This window comes from Chelonoidis abingdonii, chromosome 4, assembly GCF_003597395.2.
Source record: "Chelonoidis abingdonii isolate Lonesome George chromosome 4, CheloAbing_2.0, whole genome shotgun sequence".
Lineage (NCBI taxonomy): Eukaryota > Metazoa > Chordata > Testudines > Testudinidae > Chelonoidis > Chelonoidis abingdonii.
The window spans coordinates 70,736,807-70,753,977 of record NC_133772.1 but is presented as its reverse complement, the minus strand read 5'-3'; the positions used below and the strand labels follow the sequence as shown (position 1 = coordinate 70,753,977).

The 17,171-nt window shown below is 42.7% G+C and overlaps 2 protein-coding genes across 5 annotated transcripts in view; both read left to right on the top strand.

The window, feature by feature from the left end:
* PAMR1 (peptidase domain containing associated with muscle regeneration 1) overlaps window positions 1-6,469 on the top strand; it is a 68,544-nt gene extending 62,075 nt beyond the window's left edge. For 3 of the 4 annotated variants that reach the window (XM_032805102.1, XM_032805099.1, XM_032805101.1), the window contains 4 exons: window positions 617-683; window positions 2,449-2,681; window positions 3,792-4,084; window positions 5,449-6,469. In XM_032805102.1, coding sequence (XP_032660993.1) covers window positions 617-683; window positions 2,449-2,681; window positions 3,792-4,084; window positions 5,449-5,985 — 1,130 coding nt within the window. In that variant the 3' untranslated portion in view covers window positions 5,986-6,469. The remainder of the gene's footprint in view (window positions 1-616; window positions 684-2,448; window positions 2,682-3,791; window positions 4,085-5,448) is intronic. The other variant, XM_032805100.1, reaches the window with a different exon arrangement.
* A 7,444-nt stretch (window positions 6,470-13,913) lies between these two features.
* SLC1A2 (solute carrier family 1 member 2) overlaps window positions 13,914-17,171 on the top strand; it is a 128,186-nt gene continuing 124,928 nt past the window's right edge. The window contains exon 1 of the mRNA XM_032805082.2: window positions 13,914-14,276. Coding sequence (XP_032660973.1) covers window positions 14,260-14,276 — 17 coding nt within the window. The 5' untranslated portion in view covers window positions 13,914-14,259. The remainder of the gene's footprint in view (window positions 14,277-17,171) is intronic.

Sequence of the window (17,171 nt, the reverse complement as noted above, 5' to 3'; positions counted from 1 at the left end):
TCCGTCCACACTAACCGTAATCCGATATGTTAATATCGAATTTAGCGCTACTCCTCTCGTCGGGGTGGAGTACAGAAATCGATTTAAAGAGCCCTTTATAGTGATATAAAGGGCGTTGTAGTGTGGACGGGTACAGCGTTAAATCGATTTAACGCTCCTTAAGTCGATTTAAACGCGTAGTGTAGACCAGGCCTGAGAGAGATTGAGAGAAAGCTCAAGCTCAACTCTTTTCAATGTACTGGGAATGTAATATACCACAAGAGACTAGCTGAGGATCCCAGCTTTATCTATCTATCTATCTGTCTATCTAGGCAGGTTTAACAGGTTTACAAATCCTTGCCATGTATATATCTGAGACAAAACAAATTATCATTCCAACAGTGAGCATTTGTTTAGAGAAACATACAGTAACATAATAATCAGCTCTCTCTATAACAGGGCCAACAACAGGGGTGTTACTGCATATATTTTAATGAATAATACTATATCTACTTATTGCTTCTTCTCTTAATCCAGTCCATTGTTGCTAGTGGCAGGAAAGGTGGACAGGTATCTGAACCATAATATTTGAGCTCTGAACATGGAAAAGGATTGTGCAACATTGTATTTTTTCTAGCCTGCAGAGAGCCAAAGATCTCTGACCTGGTGAGACAGAAAGTGCTTCCAATGCAGTTTCAGTCAAGGTGAGATTGTAATGCCTCAATTTTAAGAACATTTGTAGTTTATTCCCCCTACGAGATGCAGCCAGAATTAGGGTTGTGAGCTTTGTAACAGCTAACAGGGATTCCCCAGAGACTCCTTGGGGCTAGTGATGGTGTTTTGCAACTTGGGACTGGGGGGTTTTACTGAAGAAACTGGAGGTGAAGGGGGAAGGGATCCTAGGGTGGCCTATTGCAGTAGGCACCATCACTCAAAGAGATGCTACATGATGTGGTAGGAAGTTGGGCTGGATAGGGATGGGAAAGCTTGATCAGAAAAAAATCAGAGCCTGCCCTGAACTTTTACTCATTTCTCAAAAAGAACCCAACCCAAATTTGTCTGGGGATTCTGCCATGTTCAGAGTAACTGTTTTATAATTGTCATTATTTTTTGGTTTTGTGCCACTCTGCAGTGCTGATCTTGTATGTTTTTAGAGGCAGAGCAAACATTATCAATATCTTCAGTCTCCCTCGCACACACACACACACTTCTAAAAGATTCACACTGCTTACTACACATGCCACCAAGAAACATATCTGGCCCTTATCACCATAGTATCTGGGCATCTCACACTCATTAATTGAATTTGTCTCCCCATGCAGTAGGAAAGTATTATCCTCATTTGTACAGATGGGGAACTGAAGCAGAGAAAGTGATTTATCTGCTGTTACACAGAAAGTTGGCAGCTGAATAGGGAACTGAACATAGGTGTCAGAAATCTTAACCTAGTGCCCTATCAACTGGATCATCCTTCCTATTCAGACTTCTTCTCGTTTGAAGAAAAGAAATTGACTTTACTGCCACTGCTCTCAGCCTTAGTATCTTGGCTTTGAGGAGTGCCACATGTAATCCACATACATAAAACAATCTGTCTCTCTAGGACCATAAGGGATATATGCTTAAGTATCATGAGAAAAATCTATCCCCCAGGCATTTCTGGCTTGACTGACTGCAACAGGTAGCAGGAATCTCACAGGAAACTAATTTCCTGTCCATTTTTGCAGATTTCAGTAGGTTTCCCCACAAGCAATCAGACCTTCATGTACTTCCAAGTGCTTTCTCACAAAGAGCATGTAATTCTCATGAATGAAGAATTCAAAATATTAGCTTTGTAAAGTTCATAATACACATTCAGAATGATTAATTTCATTTTGAGAGCACATTTAAACTTTAAAAATAGATCCCATATTTCATCACATCAGTGCAATTCCTAAACTAAAATGTAGTGATTGGTGCAATTATGTATTCTCTCTGGTATGGTAATTATCTCTGTTAATTGCAAAATCAAGCTACTTTATCAACATGGTTTAGTCTGAATCTTTTCCCAATATTGCCTCTTATAATGCACTAGAGAAAAAGAATGAGTCTAAACTCCTCTCTAGTGAAAATTAATTATAGCGACACCCAATTCTAGTATAATTTTTCCATTTAAAAATGCAGCATCACATGTCTTTTGCAAATGGTGATAACATGAACTATCATCCACAAAATATTCCTATGTGACCGGAGACATTCCAGAAAAAGTAAACTAACAAAAACAAAAACAAAAACAAACCCATCTATAAAAAGGTTGAGCTGCAAATGGGAATTCTGCTAACCTGTGTTGGAGAGGTTTTTACCTTGTGCTTCCAGCAAATAAGCAAAGCCCTTGTGTTTTAAATGGTAGTTAGCACGGCTGGTGATAAAGCAATGATCATGATCTTTTTTGTCATATTATTATTTCCCCGTGTTTCTTGTGTGGTGAAACAGGGAGACACCTTTGCATCAACTCTACTCTTCTGCATTCAGTAAACAGAAGCTCGAAATATATCCAACCAAGAAGCCAGCCCTGCCCTTTGGAGATCTGCCTCCAGGGTACCAGCATTTGCACACTCAGCTTCAGTATGACTGCATTTCTCCCTTCTACCGCCGCTTGGGAAGCAGCAGGAGGACCTGTCTGAAGACAGGAAAATGGAGTGGGCGGGCTCCTTCATGCGTTCCAAGTGAGTTGTTAAGAAGAAAAGAAATGCACATCTCCTTGGGGGGACATATATTCATCTTAGATAATTGGAGATTCCTAACAATGTAGGCTGCCTGCTCCCAGCTGGGCGAGAAGGCTCAATGACACTGGGAAGACAGATGACTCTTTCTGCTTCTCAGCGGAACTTCTGTTGATGACACCAAGCAAGGAGTCAAGCTTTCAGTTTTGTAATTTGCCAGCAAGCTTTCTAATCATCTAGCTACGCAATAGACTTAACCAAGTTTGCCTATGATTTGGAAACATTTTCCTATTATTCACATTTTCCTGTCCCATTTAGAGCAAATTCCGTTTTTCACTTGTCTCTGCGCTTTAGCAGATAATTTACAGATATATCAGACCAAAAGCAATATAGTGGAACCAGTGAACTTTTAAGAGGCTACTCCCTTTACTCGATCCTGCTGAGGATGGGCCTGTTTTGCAAAGTTCAGAACTGAGTATGAATTAGCTCAGAGTTAGGGGCTATGTAAATCTGGGGATTTGGAAGAGCCCATTATTGGCATAGGGGCAACTGTAAAATTCAGATCCAAACAAAAGTTCAGAGGACTTTGGATCTTGGACTTTGGTTTGGGCTCATCTCAAGTATCTAGAAATGTTTTTTTCAGTCTTTAGTTGCATAAAGCCCATTTCTACGAGATGACCCATTTCTGGTTGATTCTTGTGTGGTTGCTTAAGATGGGTTTTAGGGTGGAATTTTCACATAGCTGTGGTGTCATTCTGATTTTTTCATGTCTTTATGTAGTTATATTGTTATAGAGCAGTCTTACAAAATTGTAATGGAAAATTACTAGTTCAGATGCAAAATTTACCTTCCCACCTTTTACCAGAAATTCCAATGAGAATGAAAATAAACTAATAATATTTTAGTCGCCCTTTAAAAATAAAAATTCTCAGAGTGTTTGTGAGTGAGTAGAATGTTGCAAGGCTGATCTAGGGGTGAATTGATAAACATTTTCCTAGTGCTAACAATGAAGTTTAGTACTCTAAGGCACACCATAGTTTGGAATCAGGAAGTGGAGACATTCAGATTCTTGAGGAAAAAAAATCAACTCATCCTGGGTTTGTATTTTTACAGTCTGTGGAAAAGCGGAAAACATCACTCTTCAAAAGACTTCATCTATCAGATGGCCCTGGCAAGCAGCCATCTATCGGAAAGCCAATGGGGTAAAGGATATTAGCCTCCGGAAGGGGGCGTGGATCCTGATCTGCAGTGGGGCCCTGGTGAACGAGCGCACCGTGGTGGTGGCAGCTCACTGTGTCACTGACTTGGGGAAGATCACTGTCCTCAAGACAGCAGAACTCAAAGTGGTCTTGGGAAAATTCTACAGGGACGATGACCGAAATGAGAAGACCATCCAGAATTTACGAGTGAGTAAGGGATTCAGATGGGAGTGGAGAACTGCTGACAGAGATACAGACCCGGACCACCCCTGTGGTCCATCTTGAATGAAGAGAAAAAAGCCCATTCATAGGAATATATATATTTACATACTTTTATTTTGACATTCCTGGAGCCTGAAGTCCCATGTTCATTGACAAAACTGTTGGGAGGGTGGGGGTTCAGCAGCACTGCAAGCTTCCCTGCACATCATGCCACTAAAATCACTCACTTCTGACAAACAAGGATGAATAGACTAGTTCAGCTTGTTGAGTCCTAAAACCATTGGCCTTTTGGGTGAGATTGCCAAAAAAAAGAGATGCCAACCAGTGATTATATTTTTGGAGAGGGAGACACATGTCCACTGATCCTGGTCTGTCGCCATCAACTCATTATACATTTCAGCCCCAGATCTGAATAACTCCAAACTTTGAGGAAGTTTGGATCTGACTCCAGATCCATAGATAACAGTTCAGGTCCAGTTCGCATCAAAGTAATTTGATGAGTTAATTGATTTTCCAAGCTAATCTGGGCAGCCTAATGATTTCATATCAAAATCAGGAGAAACTCAGCAGTTTTCAATGTGTTTTTCTTTTTGATTTTTGAGTTCATTAATATGTTCTCTCCAATAAAATAGAATTGCTTTGTTTTTTATTTTATATTCAACTTCCTGGTGCATTTTGGTACCTAACCCCACATTCCTCTGCTCCGCCAGAGTATTTTACTATTCTTGATAGGAATGTCTTCCCTTATTCTGCTCCTGCTGCCTGGAGTTTTCTTCTGACAGCATCTTATCAGCCCAGTAAGGGATAAAGGATTAGGCTCTAAAGTTATATATTGCATAATGCATTAACTCTTTCTTTTGCAGTGAGTTATTGGAAGAAACTCAGTAAGATATATTTTAGTTCAGCTGTAGGACACTGTTACATGTCTGCAGAGTGAAACAGACATGTAGTAAGTCATTGTCCACTAAAGGACTAGGCAAAGTTTTCTCAATAAAAGGTGAAGCTACTTGAAATATATTTCCCTCTTCCAATTTCATTGCAACTGTAAAATGGGCCCATTTTTGTTGAAAAATTGATTGCCTTTCATGATTTCTTTCTTTTTGCTGTCAGTAAAAATTGATTTGATCCCAAGCGAAAGTTGTCTTTGAAACAGCGCATTTGAGTATTTTGCATGTTTTTTATTTGAAAGAGGATTTGACCGAGTTGCATGGACAAGGAACCTTTGAGTGGTGTGAAACCATCTGAAATGAAATGTGAAATTATGATGGAAAAATTGTCATTGATTTCCCATTCTTCTATTGTCCATCATTCGTAATCCTGTAAATTTTCCTTCTCTGGTTCGTTCCTAGATTTCTGCCATCCTAGTGAATCCAAACTATGATCCCATATTGCTTGATTCTGACATGGCCATTGTAAAACTTCTGGACAAAGCCAAAATCAGCAGCCACGTTCAACCCATTTGCCTGGCATCTGCTCATGATTTGGACCCATCCACAGAGGATTTAAAAATAGTGATTACTGGCTGGAAGATACTGGCTGACATTAAGGATCCCAGCTACAAGAATGATACAATCCGCATGGGAGCTGTTCAGATGGTGGACTCGCTGTTGTGCGAGCAGCAATATGAGGATAATGGAATCCAGGTCATCATCACTGACAGCATGTTCTGTGCCAGGCAGAATCCCACCGCCTTTTCTAACATCTGCCCTGCTGAGACTGGAGGCATTGCAGCCATAACTTTGCCAGGAAAAGCATCTGCTGAGCTAAAATGGCACCTGATGGGATTAGTGAGCTGGGGTTACGATAAAACTTGCAGCCTAGAACTCTACACTGGCTATACCAAAGCAGTTCCTTTCAAGGACTGGATTGAGAAGAACATGAAATAAAAAGCTGGGTCTGGAAATGGCCTTTTAAAAGTTTCATAGTTTCTCTCACAATCTCTACTGCTTTAGGCTTCTCTTCCCACCGATGAGCCACATTTGGGATTTGGCTAAGGCAGATGCCATGATAATTTGTCATAGGTTCCGCTGTTCAGTGAGGCCACTTTACTTACAATACAGGCTCTCTCTGTGTGAGGGGTTTCAACAGATCTCAGTCTGCCTGTCTCCCTGAGTGGGAAGATGGTGCTTGGCTCCTGAGTCTGACACCCATAAGCAGGACAACTGGAATGGCTGAATTCAGTCTGCGGTATATAGTCAGCTGGATACATGGATCTGTGTGCATTTCACAAAGAAGCATAGGTTTGAGAGAATTCGGAGGTTGGAAAGAGTAGCCTGAAGTAATTACTATGGATGAGCTTGTTATGGTGTATTCTCTGTATTGCCATAGTATGATGTATTCTTTTCCCCTCCTGAGTGCTGTACACATTAAACGAAGGTTTGTTTTTAACCTATTTAACCATGTCTGATATTACTTTTATTCAGAGTCCCTGTCTCCTTTTTTTATGTCCTACTGTCAGTGGGATGGGCCTCTCCGCTTAGCGGTTATGTGGTAGGGGAACCCAGTCCCTCCCCCTCCACTCTGTTCCAACCCAAGAGCCCTCTTGAGCACCATATGGGAGGAGTCCACTACTGGCAGTCTGGCTAATGCCTCCACTGGGCCTCCTCAGCAGGATAGGGATTCTTGGCTCTGTGCAGCAGACCTCTCGTGGGAAAGCCTTCCTGGCATTGTCCCTTTGCAGCAGCAAGTGCAGGTCTGTCTCGCTCCACCTATCATCCTGCTGTGCTGAAGATACTCAATTCCACATCCCTCCTCCAACTAGAGCAGGCCCATGGGGAAGCCCAGAATTGTTCCTGCAGCCTTAACTCTCCAGTGTGGGGGTTTGTCTACCACATCACTCCTACCAAGAGGTATGTTCTGCCTGTGGCTGCATGTGCATTGCTCTCACTGGGTGCTGTTTGTGCACATTGAAAGGAAAAATTGGCACAAAGCCTCAGGTTTAAGGTGTAAACAATTGACAGCTTTTTGGAATACATCCAGCTCTGTTATTGGTCTACACAGAAACACTATGATTAAACACAGTTGTAAAGTCCTCGTCATGTATTAAAAACCCTAAAGATATTTTTCAGAAGCTTTCTTGGGGGCATATGCAAGACCTAGTAAGGCCTAAGGGAGTGGATCTCTTTAACACATTCTGATTTGATTTACGATCAGTGAAGCACTTCAGTGAATCCTGCAGAGTTAGAGTGATGGTCATGATAAACTAAGTAGTCTATTTCCAGCTCTGACTTCTAGGATTCCATGAAAACCTTGGTTAGACAGGGTTAGCACTCAATGGTTTCTCTGCATTTAAGATTTGAAAATTATTAAAATGATGGAAATTACTGCTGCAGATAGTAATATGTAGTTTATTTTGCTTTCAGTGGCAGAGGGACTCAGTGTGTTATCTTTTGGGTAGTGTTATTTTTATTGGCAATATGAGTAGACAAATGCATTGCCAAAGTTCAAAAGTTTAAGGGATATGGCCACAGCAATTGACTTCTCATGTTGCATTTTTCCGTTCCAGTTCAATTCCCAGTCAGCCATCTGCCAGCGGACTATGCTTGACTGACATGCTGCATGGCAAGAAAAAAAGTCTTAATTAAATTTGAAAAATCAGGTCTATTTCATTCCTCCTATGGGAGGAACTATTTGCCAGTGAATGTATGGGATTTCCTACTTCTTACTGTAGAAGTTAGATGTAATTAGGTGACAGTTTTGTGGAGAGGACTGTCTTGCGGTAGGTCAATTGTGTGTTTTTTCCTAAGGCTATTAACAAAGAATGAACTAAGAGCACGACAAAGGAAGATACTTGTATATTGAAACATGTCCTATCCAGTGAGAGCTCTTTCATGGCTGAAAGAAAGGGGAAGGTGAATGTCTCTATCTTTAATAGTTAGAGTCGCTCACTCCCAAAGCAGTAATAAAGAAGGGCCAGGCCTGATTTTCCTCTCACTGACCCCAGCATAACACCAATGTAACTGCATTGCCTTCAGCAGTTACTGAGGACTGAAACCAAAGTGAGTGAGAGGAGAATAAGACCGCAAATTCCTCCTTTTTGTGGATATAAACAATGCCGAAATAAAACCTCTTCGGTGCTCTGAAGTCCAAGCAGCACCACAAAATCTTATCATGAGTTAAATCCAGCCTCAACTTCTCCTCTTCTTCCTTTTATACCTCTTAGCTGGGCCTAGTAGCATTATGATCCCCAGCCATATCCACTCTTCAGCCACTTATCTTCTCCCTGACTAGTTCCAATCTCTCACAGACCAGACAAGGAAAACTGAAAGGTTGGGCTTTAGCTATATCTGAGTGACCATAACCCAGCTTTCCACAGGCTACCCAAGAGTCAGATGGGTAAGAGCATACGTACTCCATCATACAAGTAGAGGGATTCAGCTGAAGGAATTACAGAAATGAACTTCAGAATAAGTAAAAATAATTACACCTGTTACATACATCAGAACTCAATTTCCCTTCATTTTGCAAAGTCCACGAATCTGTTCTGAAAGGACATGGACATGAAGACTCCAGCCCAGGCTGAGAGTTTGTCAGAGTCCAGGTCAAGAATTGTAACCCATTTTGGTCCACACACATATAGAGTCATATTTATATACCCACATGGTTATGTGTTCAGATGTGTGCATGTATAATCCCTCATACAGACGTGCACACATATACACACATCCTGATTTATATTCATAGAAATTACAGATGGAAAAACCCTAATAGGTCAGCTAGTCCATCCTGGCTCAAAGGCCAATGAAGGGCTGTTCCCTTCAGCATTTACCAGTACTTTCTGAGTCTAGTTTTAAATATCTTGAGGGAGGGGACTACTGCGAGTTTCCGTGAGACTCTTCCAGCAAGACTTCAACTTCTGCTTGACTCTGTGGTTGTGATGTCAAAGGAATTTAGCAGCTGAAATGATCAAGCTGTCACAGCTCTGGTATTCTGGCCTTATGTACAGTCAAACCCAATGGTGTTAATTAACACAGAGCTCAGATAATTAACCAAAAAAAAAAAAAATCTGAAAAACAAGCTGGTATCATAACTCCTTTTTTCACCAGGACCTATTTTTAAAATATTAAACTGGCTCAAACATCCATCTTTAAGCAGGTGAGAATCTATGCCATCTGCTAAAGGGAGGCTGTGAAACAGCACAACAGGGATAGCAATGCATTTGCATCAGGGAGAACATCTATACATTTTAAAAGGTACATAAAGAGATCCCTATTAAAAGCTAATCTCTACCCTCTCTCTCTCACTCCACTGGAGTGACTGGTTCATCTCTCTGGCTTCTATTCATAAGTCTTTTGGACAAAACCTGATAAAAAGGTTGGCATATGCTTACCATTTTAGAATAGCTCTAAAAGGAGTGGGTGTTCATGGTAGAAGATAGTATTGCGCAGAGTGAACATCTGAAGTTAACTATAGGAGCCAAGAAAATGGAGCCAAATTCATTCCTGGTGTAATTTTGTTGATTTCAATAGAATTACTCAGTGATTAATTTGATCCTTGGGCCCTTAAATCTGCATTTAATGACTATATCCATCTTAGGCACCTGAATGTTCACTTGAGACACCTACAAGCAGATTTAGTCAGACATAAGTGCTTATATTTGAATACCATGTGAGGCAGTGATGTCCAAACTTCTTGCATTTTTGGCACTCAAGGCGCTAAATCAGGACCTTCCAGGGTGATTGTGTTAAGAAGGAAATTTGCATATGAATCTGCAAGGATGGTGTGTCCTCTGAGCTGCACCCTGCAATTTTTAAACAGAAGGATTGGAACCAGTTCCATCCAGGAAGGAAAATCAAGGTAGGCATCTGGTTGCTCTGCCTGAGTCCATGGGAGCACCTAGCAAGTGATGGCTCCTCTCCTTGACACAGAAAAGGTGGAAAAAGATTAAACCAACTGCCATATACAACTCCCTGATTCCCTGCCATGCTTGAGGTCTGCTCTAACTTGTGCCAGCTGGCTGTGGTCCCCATGGCAACATACACCAGCTGGGGATAGATGAAGCACAGCACACTCCCTCCCCATCGCCTTTGCCTCTGCACCATGGACTGTGGAGTGGGAGGCATAAGAGCCAGCTATGTTGACTCTATGGCTGCGGGGGACTCTTCTACTCTGGGGTAATCTCCAGCAGAATACTTGTGGGTGATGCCTGCCCCTTTGTACTGCCTGATCAGGGCAAGGGGGGAATCAACCAGGGCAGAACATCTACCCACAGCATTACATTGTGGCTCCTTAATCTTAGCGAAATACTATGTTGGTCCTTCAGCCTAAAAAGGTTGGACACCCCTGAATTAAGAGGGCAATGCCAACATCAGCAGCCAGATCCTCAGCTGCTCTTTGTCACTCCATAATGAAGCAACTCTGATTGACATCAGTTTAGCATCTGCCACAATATATTATAGGTGGAGCTGGTAGCACTGCCTATAGTTAAGGTTGCCCAGTCCTTTCCATTATAACATGTGGTTTTCGGTTGAGGTTGAAATTTTCTACCCCTAGTCTCTGCCTCAGGCTGAATGTTTTGGGAAAGTTTCAGCAAAACTGGTCAGCCATTTCCAAGAATGAGAGTAGGGAAAAATACATTGTTTTTCTTATTTTAAAAAAATTCTTACACCTGTTAGGTTGAGAAGTTCTAGCATCAATATGCTTCAGACCAGGGGGGCTTAAAATTTGGCAGGGAGGGAGGCAGTCATCCTGATGTCAGGGATGTGCCTTTTGTTGTTCCAATGTTAATTTTCCCTAATTTGGCCAAGTTATAAACCTCTGGGGAAAAAAATCTCAGTTTCCCTAAGCTCAGTAGAGATGCCCTACAGCGTCACTGCTAAGAATCCAGAGATTCCATTTGCATCGAGCATGTGCCAGCCCAGGACTGAGCAGGACTTTCCTTGTAGTTGCTCTCTGCTGCTGCAATGCCAGGCACAGGAATAGGTGGACTGTCTCTCCTGTATTTCCAATGGTCCTCCTCATGATGCCCATACAACATGGAGGAGAAGGTATAGGATGTCTGACTGACATGGAGAATGGTAAGGCAGGGAGAAGCAAGAGATTGGAGGAGTTGGATGGGAGCAGAGGAGGAAGGGGACAGGAGCTAGGTTGGAATGGTGGATAGGAGCAGAAGGGGAGGGGAGCAAGACCTTTGGGAGGATGGATAAGATTGGACTGGGGCAGAAGCCATGGGGTGAGGATGGATAGAAGAGGAGAGGGACAGGAGCTGGGGCATGATGGGGTAGATGGAAGTAGAGGGGGAGGGGTGCAGGAACTGGGGATGATGTGGTGGATAGGAGCAGGAAGGAAGGAACTGCTGAGTGGATAGAAGGACAGGGGACTGGAGCCAGGAGGCCAGGGTAGAATATGAGCAGAGGAGCTGAGCAGAGAAGGGGACAGGAACTGGATGGGGGCAGACAGGAGAAAAAAGGGGGGAACATAAGTGAGGATGACTAGACAGAAGTGTCTATAACAGCTATAGCACACTCCCCACCAGAACCTGGAATTGAATGTAGGAGTCTTGAATCTTTACAATCCTTTGCTGACAGCAAATATTGGCAAAACACACTAACACAGTGTATGCCTCAACCCCCTCAAGTGCCTAGTCCACACATAGGAGAACAACCTACCATTGCTACCATTTAAAATGACCAGTTATGTTGTATTGTGGTAAAAAAAACCACCAGCTTTCTGATTCAATGGCACTGGTACATGTATGTGGGCAGCTTTCTTTCTTCCTCATAGAGAACTATTTAAATATGATTTTGCCCTATTCTGTTCACTTCCTCCGAAGTATCTGGCACCTGCCACTGTTGGAAGACAGGCTACTGGGCTAAATGGACCAGACCATTGGTCTAACCCAGTATGGCCATTCTTATGGTTTTATGAACACTTATCATGATTAGAGGTTTGTTTATTTTTATAATTCCAGCAGGAGGGCAGAGTCAGAGGCTCTATAGTCACTGGCAGAATTAGTTGCTGTGGTATTGCAATCTGGGTTCTTGCTGCTTCTCCCCATTTAATTGTTTTTAGGAGCTCGAACCCAGGGATTAGGCTCCATTAGGCTTCTGCATATTTAGCTATTTCTTTTTAATTTAACTAAATGAAACTAACCACTTAAAATTGACTAACCATGGGACAATTCACCTTTCTGCTAGCTTCACTGTCTCCTTCCAGAAGTACTGATTTACCCACATCTCCAACAGAGGTCAGCAAAGCCCCGTTGGAGAGATCTATTCACTGTATTCATACTTTATTAGTGCAAAGATTCCCTTCATATGCATCTGAAAGCACACCACATAAAAAGGCCATCACCAGAGCACACATTCACCTCTCATTACTGGTTTCTAAAAAGCTAACCAGGTTCTTGTGAGTCATCACATGTCGAAGGCAGATCTGATCCCTGCTTATCTAATCTATCTATTGACCACCTGACCTGTTCCGTTATTGACATGGTTTTGCGCCACTTTCTTCTTGTTCTGGCAGCTTGCAAGGCAAATCAGGAATGAACGAAACATAGATTCTGCTATGGTTACTCAAGTGAATATTTCCCTTAACTTCCACAGGTCTAGTCCTGCGCGTAAGGAGTCCTGGGGAGGGGAGGGGAGAGGGTTGCAGAATAGGCCCTAAGTAAGTAAAAAGTCAAGGACTCCATTCCAGTTGAAGAGAGGTAGAAGAAACCTGACACGTTATTATTGGGGGCCCCGAGGGAGACACATGTAGATCTCCCGTATGAGGAATTCCCCCGCCCCCCCAGCTTTCTGATTGACACTCTGTAAGGCTCTTTATTAATAATAATGCACATTAATTTTTAAAGTCAGGTAATTTATTCCAGCATCAAAAGAAGAAATGCAGGAAAAAGCTTCTCCGGCATTAACTCCAACTGCTGACTTGCTTCCAATTTCTCTGTTGTGTGTTTTTCTTTTCTCTCTCTCTCTTCCCCCTATTTACACAGTAGTGTGACCCTTCCCCGCCCCTCCCTTGGAGTCCCAATCCGATTGCTAATCAGGTTTAAAGGACATGAACGTGACTGTAGTCTGTCTATCGGGGGGAAATTAACTCTTTGCCTTCCTCTCTTTGCCTAGTGCCATCTCTCCCCCCTCCCCCTTGTTTTCTCTTTATACTGTAATTCGGGGGGATTTACCTGCTGCAGAAATGTGTCTCACACTCACCCCGTTTGCCAAAAGGCTAAAATTTGCTCTGATGTGCTCGAATAGCCTTCCAGTTATGCTTCACGAGCTGCCACAGTAGTAGCCCCCCCCGCCCCGTTCCTAACCGGAAAATCCAATCAACAACCCCCCAAAGGCAACGCCACGGAAACAAAGAGGAGGAGCTAAAGATTAGACTGGGAAGGGGCCTCGTTAGAGACCGACTGAGATTTATAGCCGCTGAGCTCGCAAAGCGGCACGAACAATGCAAAGGGAAACGAGTTTGTGCGTCTGCGGCTGTTCGGACGCGTCCTTTCTGGTTCTAGTTTAATCTCCTGGGTTTAACCTCACCGCCGTAGATTCAAAATCCCCTGGCAAAGAGGGGGGCAGGGCAGGTAATGAAAGCCGAGCAAGGCTGAAATGCTGCACTAACCCAGCAGCGGAAATCACTGTCATTCCTCTGGATCCAGGCATTCCCTCGGTGGGATTTTTCTTCTTCTTTAAATAAGAGGCTGGGGGGATTTATAGGAGTAACAGCAGCTAGTGATGTCAGCCGTTGCCTAAAATAGAGAAGGATAGACTGCAAATCCACAGCTAGAAGGCTAAAACCTTCCAATCCAGCCTCAGCCAACATCATGTCAACGTGAAGTCACCCACCACCTCTTCCTCACACATACGCTCACTCACATGCACTCCAGGAGGAGAAAGCAAAGGATCAAAGCCCGTGTCCTCCATAGCCTAACCCCGCCGACCGCTGCTCATTTTCCACTAGGGGTGGCAGTACTTTGCCTTCCAAGACATGAAAGCCTAAAAGACGTGGAGAATATCAATCCAACAGGAGGTGGTGGTAGTGAAGGGGGGTGGAGGAATCTGAAGAGCAGAGCTTCTGGAGTCTTGCCTTTTGGAGCCTTGAGGATTATGCAAGGAATTGTTGTGCTGCTACTTAGACGCTAAAGGGAGGAATCCAAAAGACAGAGCTTCCTTTGCATCACACCTCCCTTGGATTCTTGAGAAGACAGGGAGGCTTTCAGGACCATGGCATCGCCAGAAGGGTGAGGGGGACTGTCAGTTTTGGAGGGTGGGATGGGAGGAAGAACGTGTGTGTGTAGTGCTGTGCTGTGCTGTGGGTGACAGTTTCATTGCATCTGTTTCCTTGTGTCCTTCACGCCTCTCCCCCTAAACGAAACCACCAGGGCGCGAGACGGAAAACAGTCAAAGGCAGGGCGGAGAGAGAACGGAATTTCAAAAATGAGCCGCTGGGAAGGATTCATTTGCCTACAGTCCGCAGATGCAAAGGCAAATGTGATCAAACCACCCGCCTCAAAGCTGGAGAGGTGCCCAGATCCGTGGTCAAAATGAACAATAAATAGATCTCTGTGTATATGTATAGTCTATATTATGCAGCTTTAACTAACCAAGGGAGGAAACAGAGGAACTAACCAAAACCATTTTTATATTGCAAAACTCCTTAAGGTCTGTGCCAGTTACAGTGAAATGCGGTAAGAGGGGATAAGAAATGCTGGAGAGTGCTGAATGTTACACAAGAGGCATTATTTATGGCACAGTAAAAACAATGTGTTTATGATAGGACAATCCCTCTGCAGCTCTTGTGAAATGTATACGAGCACCAGCCACTTACCGGCTTCTCTGGGGTGTGTGTGTGTGTGTGTGTGTGTGTTTAAAAGGAAGATCTGCTCGCAAAAGGTTTCTTTGATCACTGGTTGCCCTCCTGTGATATTGTCTACCAATAGCATTACAACGCGTCTGGCGTGAGCCTCCCTCTTTATCCCTGGACGTTGTCAGGTTGGATCAGCATGATCTGCTCTAGACAGGACCTTCCAAGGACAGAGTGCAAAAGGAGGCTCTGTTTATATACTGGGTTTGTGTCTCCTGGGATGAAAGACTTGATGAGCTGATTTCAGTAACCTGGAGCGAGGGGGCACATTGCTGTAAAGCGTTGGCACCTCAGTGTCACACTACCTGGGCAAAGAATTGTCTTCTTCCAGGCAGATGGGCGTTAGGCCAGCTGACTTGTGGAAGTTGTGTAGAAATTACAGGTGCTGTTTTTTCCCTAGATATTGTAATACCTCCAGAAAAATATTAATTCCACGTGTATTCACAGCAGAACTCTGGCATAGTGGAGCAACAGAAACTTTCTTCTCTGGCAATAATAGCTTAGTCTTGGATACCATGCTGCCTCCGGAGGGAATTTATACATCATATATATGTACATAACTGTTCTAGTAAACTGCCCAGCACTTTAGCATTTCCCCTTGACAATGAAATGACCAACTGGAGGTTATCAATAGATAAACGGAGCGGCAAGGGAGCAGGTTTAAGCTGGGAAAACAGGGTATGCCCAAGTGACTGCAATATGCCACATCTTACCATTGTGTTATCATGCCCCAGCTTTGACTCTCCTCTGTGCACCATGCATCCAGATGCCTGTTTTTATTTTAAACTATGAAGTATTTACTAGGTATATGTTTATTTCACAGACTCCTAGACTAATGTATTAGCTACTGTGACAGTTTATACAGGAAAGATAACACAACTGAGAGAACAACTATAAGCAAAGACACAGGCTGGTGGGTAGATTTTTCAATCTGAGATGAAGTAAACATTTTTAAAATATAAGCAAACATAGTAGTGCTTTTTAAATACATTGATTGTACAGCCAGATAAAAGAGAGAAAAGAGTTTCAATAATCACACTTTTTTCCTCTTTCCGTGTTGGAGCACATTATGGGGGGAGAATAGGAAAGGAAGGAAGAAGTTTAAGCATTGTCTTCAAACTCCTACAGGAATGAACGTAGATTAAGAAAATCTGGGGCATGAAGCATCAGTGACTTCATGAGTCATCTCTATTTATTTGGTGTATCTGATATAAAAATGCACCAACATGTCTTAGGATCCTTCAGATATAAGCATAACTTCAGTCTCTGCTGCTTTTATCAAAGAGGTTTTTTTTTCAAACCACCTATTTCCAACATGACAACAAAACCCCAATCAAACCAAAAAAACTACCAGCCCCTGCCCCTATCTGGTGTATATCTGAGGATAGAGCTAAGCCTTCTACTATGGTCTAAAGGTCAACAAACTTGGGCTCTTTGAACCAGCAGGGAAAGTGAATTCTGGAGGCATGGGACTTTCTCTATGAATGGCTGTCCAACAATCCTTAACATTTAACACTGGGGTCTGTTAGCTGGAAGGCCACAGATACAGTATACAGAGTGAGACCCAGTCTCTCAGGTATGTGTTTCTAAATGGGGAAAAGATAGCAAGAATTAGAGGCCAGTGTGAGAAAATAAAATGGTACTGAGAAAGGTTAATCTGACATTCTGCTCCTGAGATAGGTATCTAGGGCGGCATTGATGTTCAGATAAACACACTTTCAGAGGTGTGTGTGCCATACCTGTATTTAAAATTAAAGTATTTGTGAGTTATTTAACAATTTATCTCTAAATGGGGAAATTTGCACAAAAGTCTCAAAGTTGAGGATGAGTCAAAAAACATCACCATTTATTTAGCAAATAATAACACAAAGCACCAAAAATAGACATAGAGGAGGGCAAATATACATCCATTCCCCAGACGATATTGACTATGTACAGCCAGAGTTCACAGGGGAGGGAGATTTCCTTGCCTCCCCCCTTTCAATAGTGATTGCTTACTTTCTTCAGTTTCTTCATTGGTCGCTTTTTTCAGACTTTTGTCTTTGTGGCAATCTACTGTCCAGAAAAATCTGTTATGATAAGTTTCTTTGCTAGCAACAAACCTAATTAAAATGAAAATGTAGAATGAAATGTCCCTTGAAATAATAAAATCAAATGCTGCATAGGCTGATCAATATTCCTGTAATCGCAGCCACTGCTGGTTTTCTTAATTCTGAATACATTGTCTGGTATCTTGACTGCTGAGTCTTCCTTTCACAGAGTCCCCTGACAA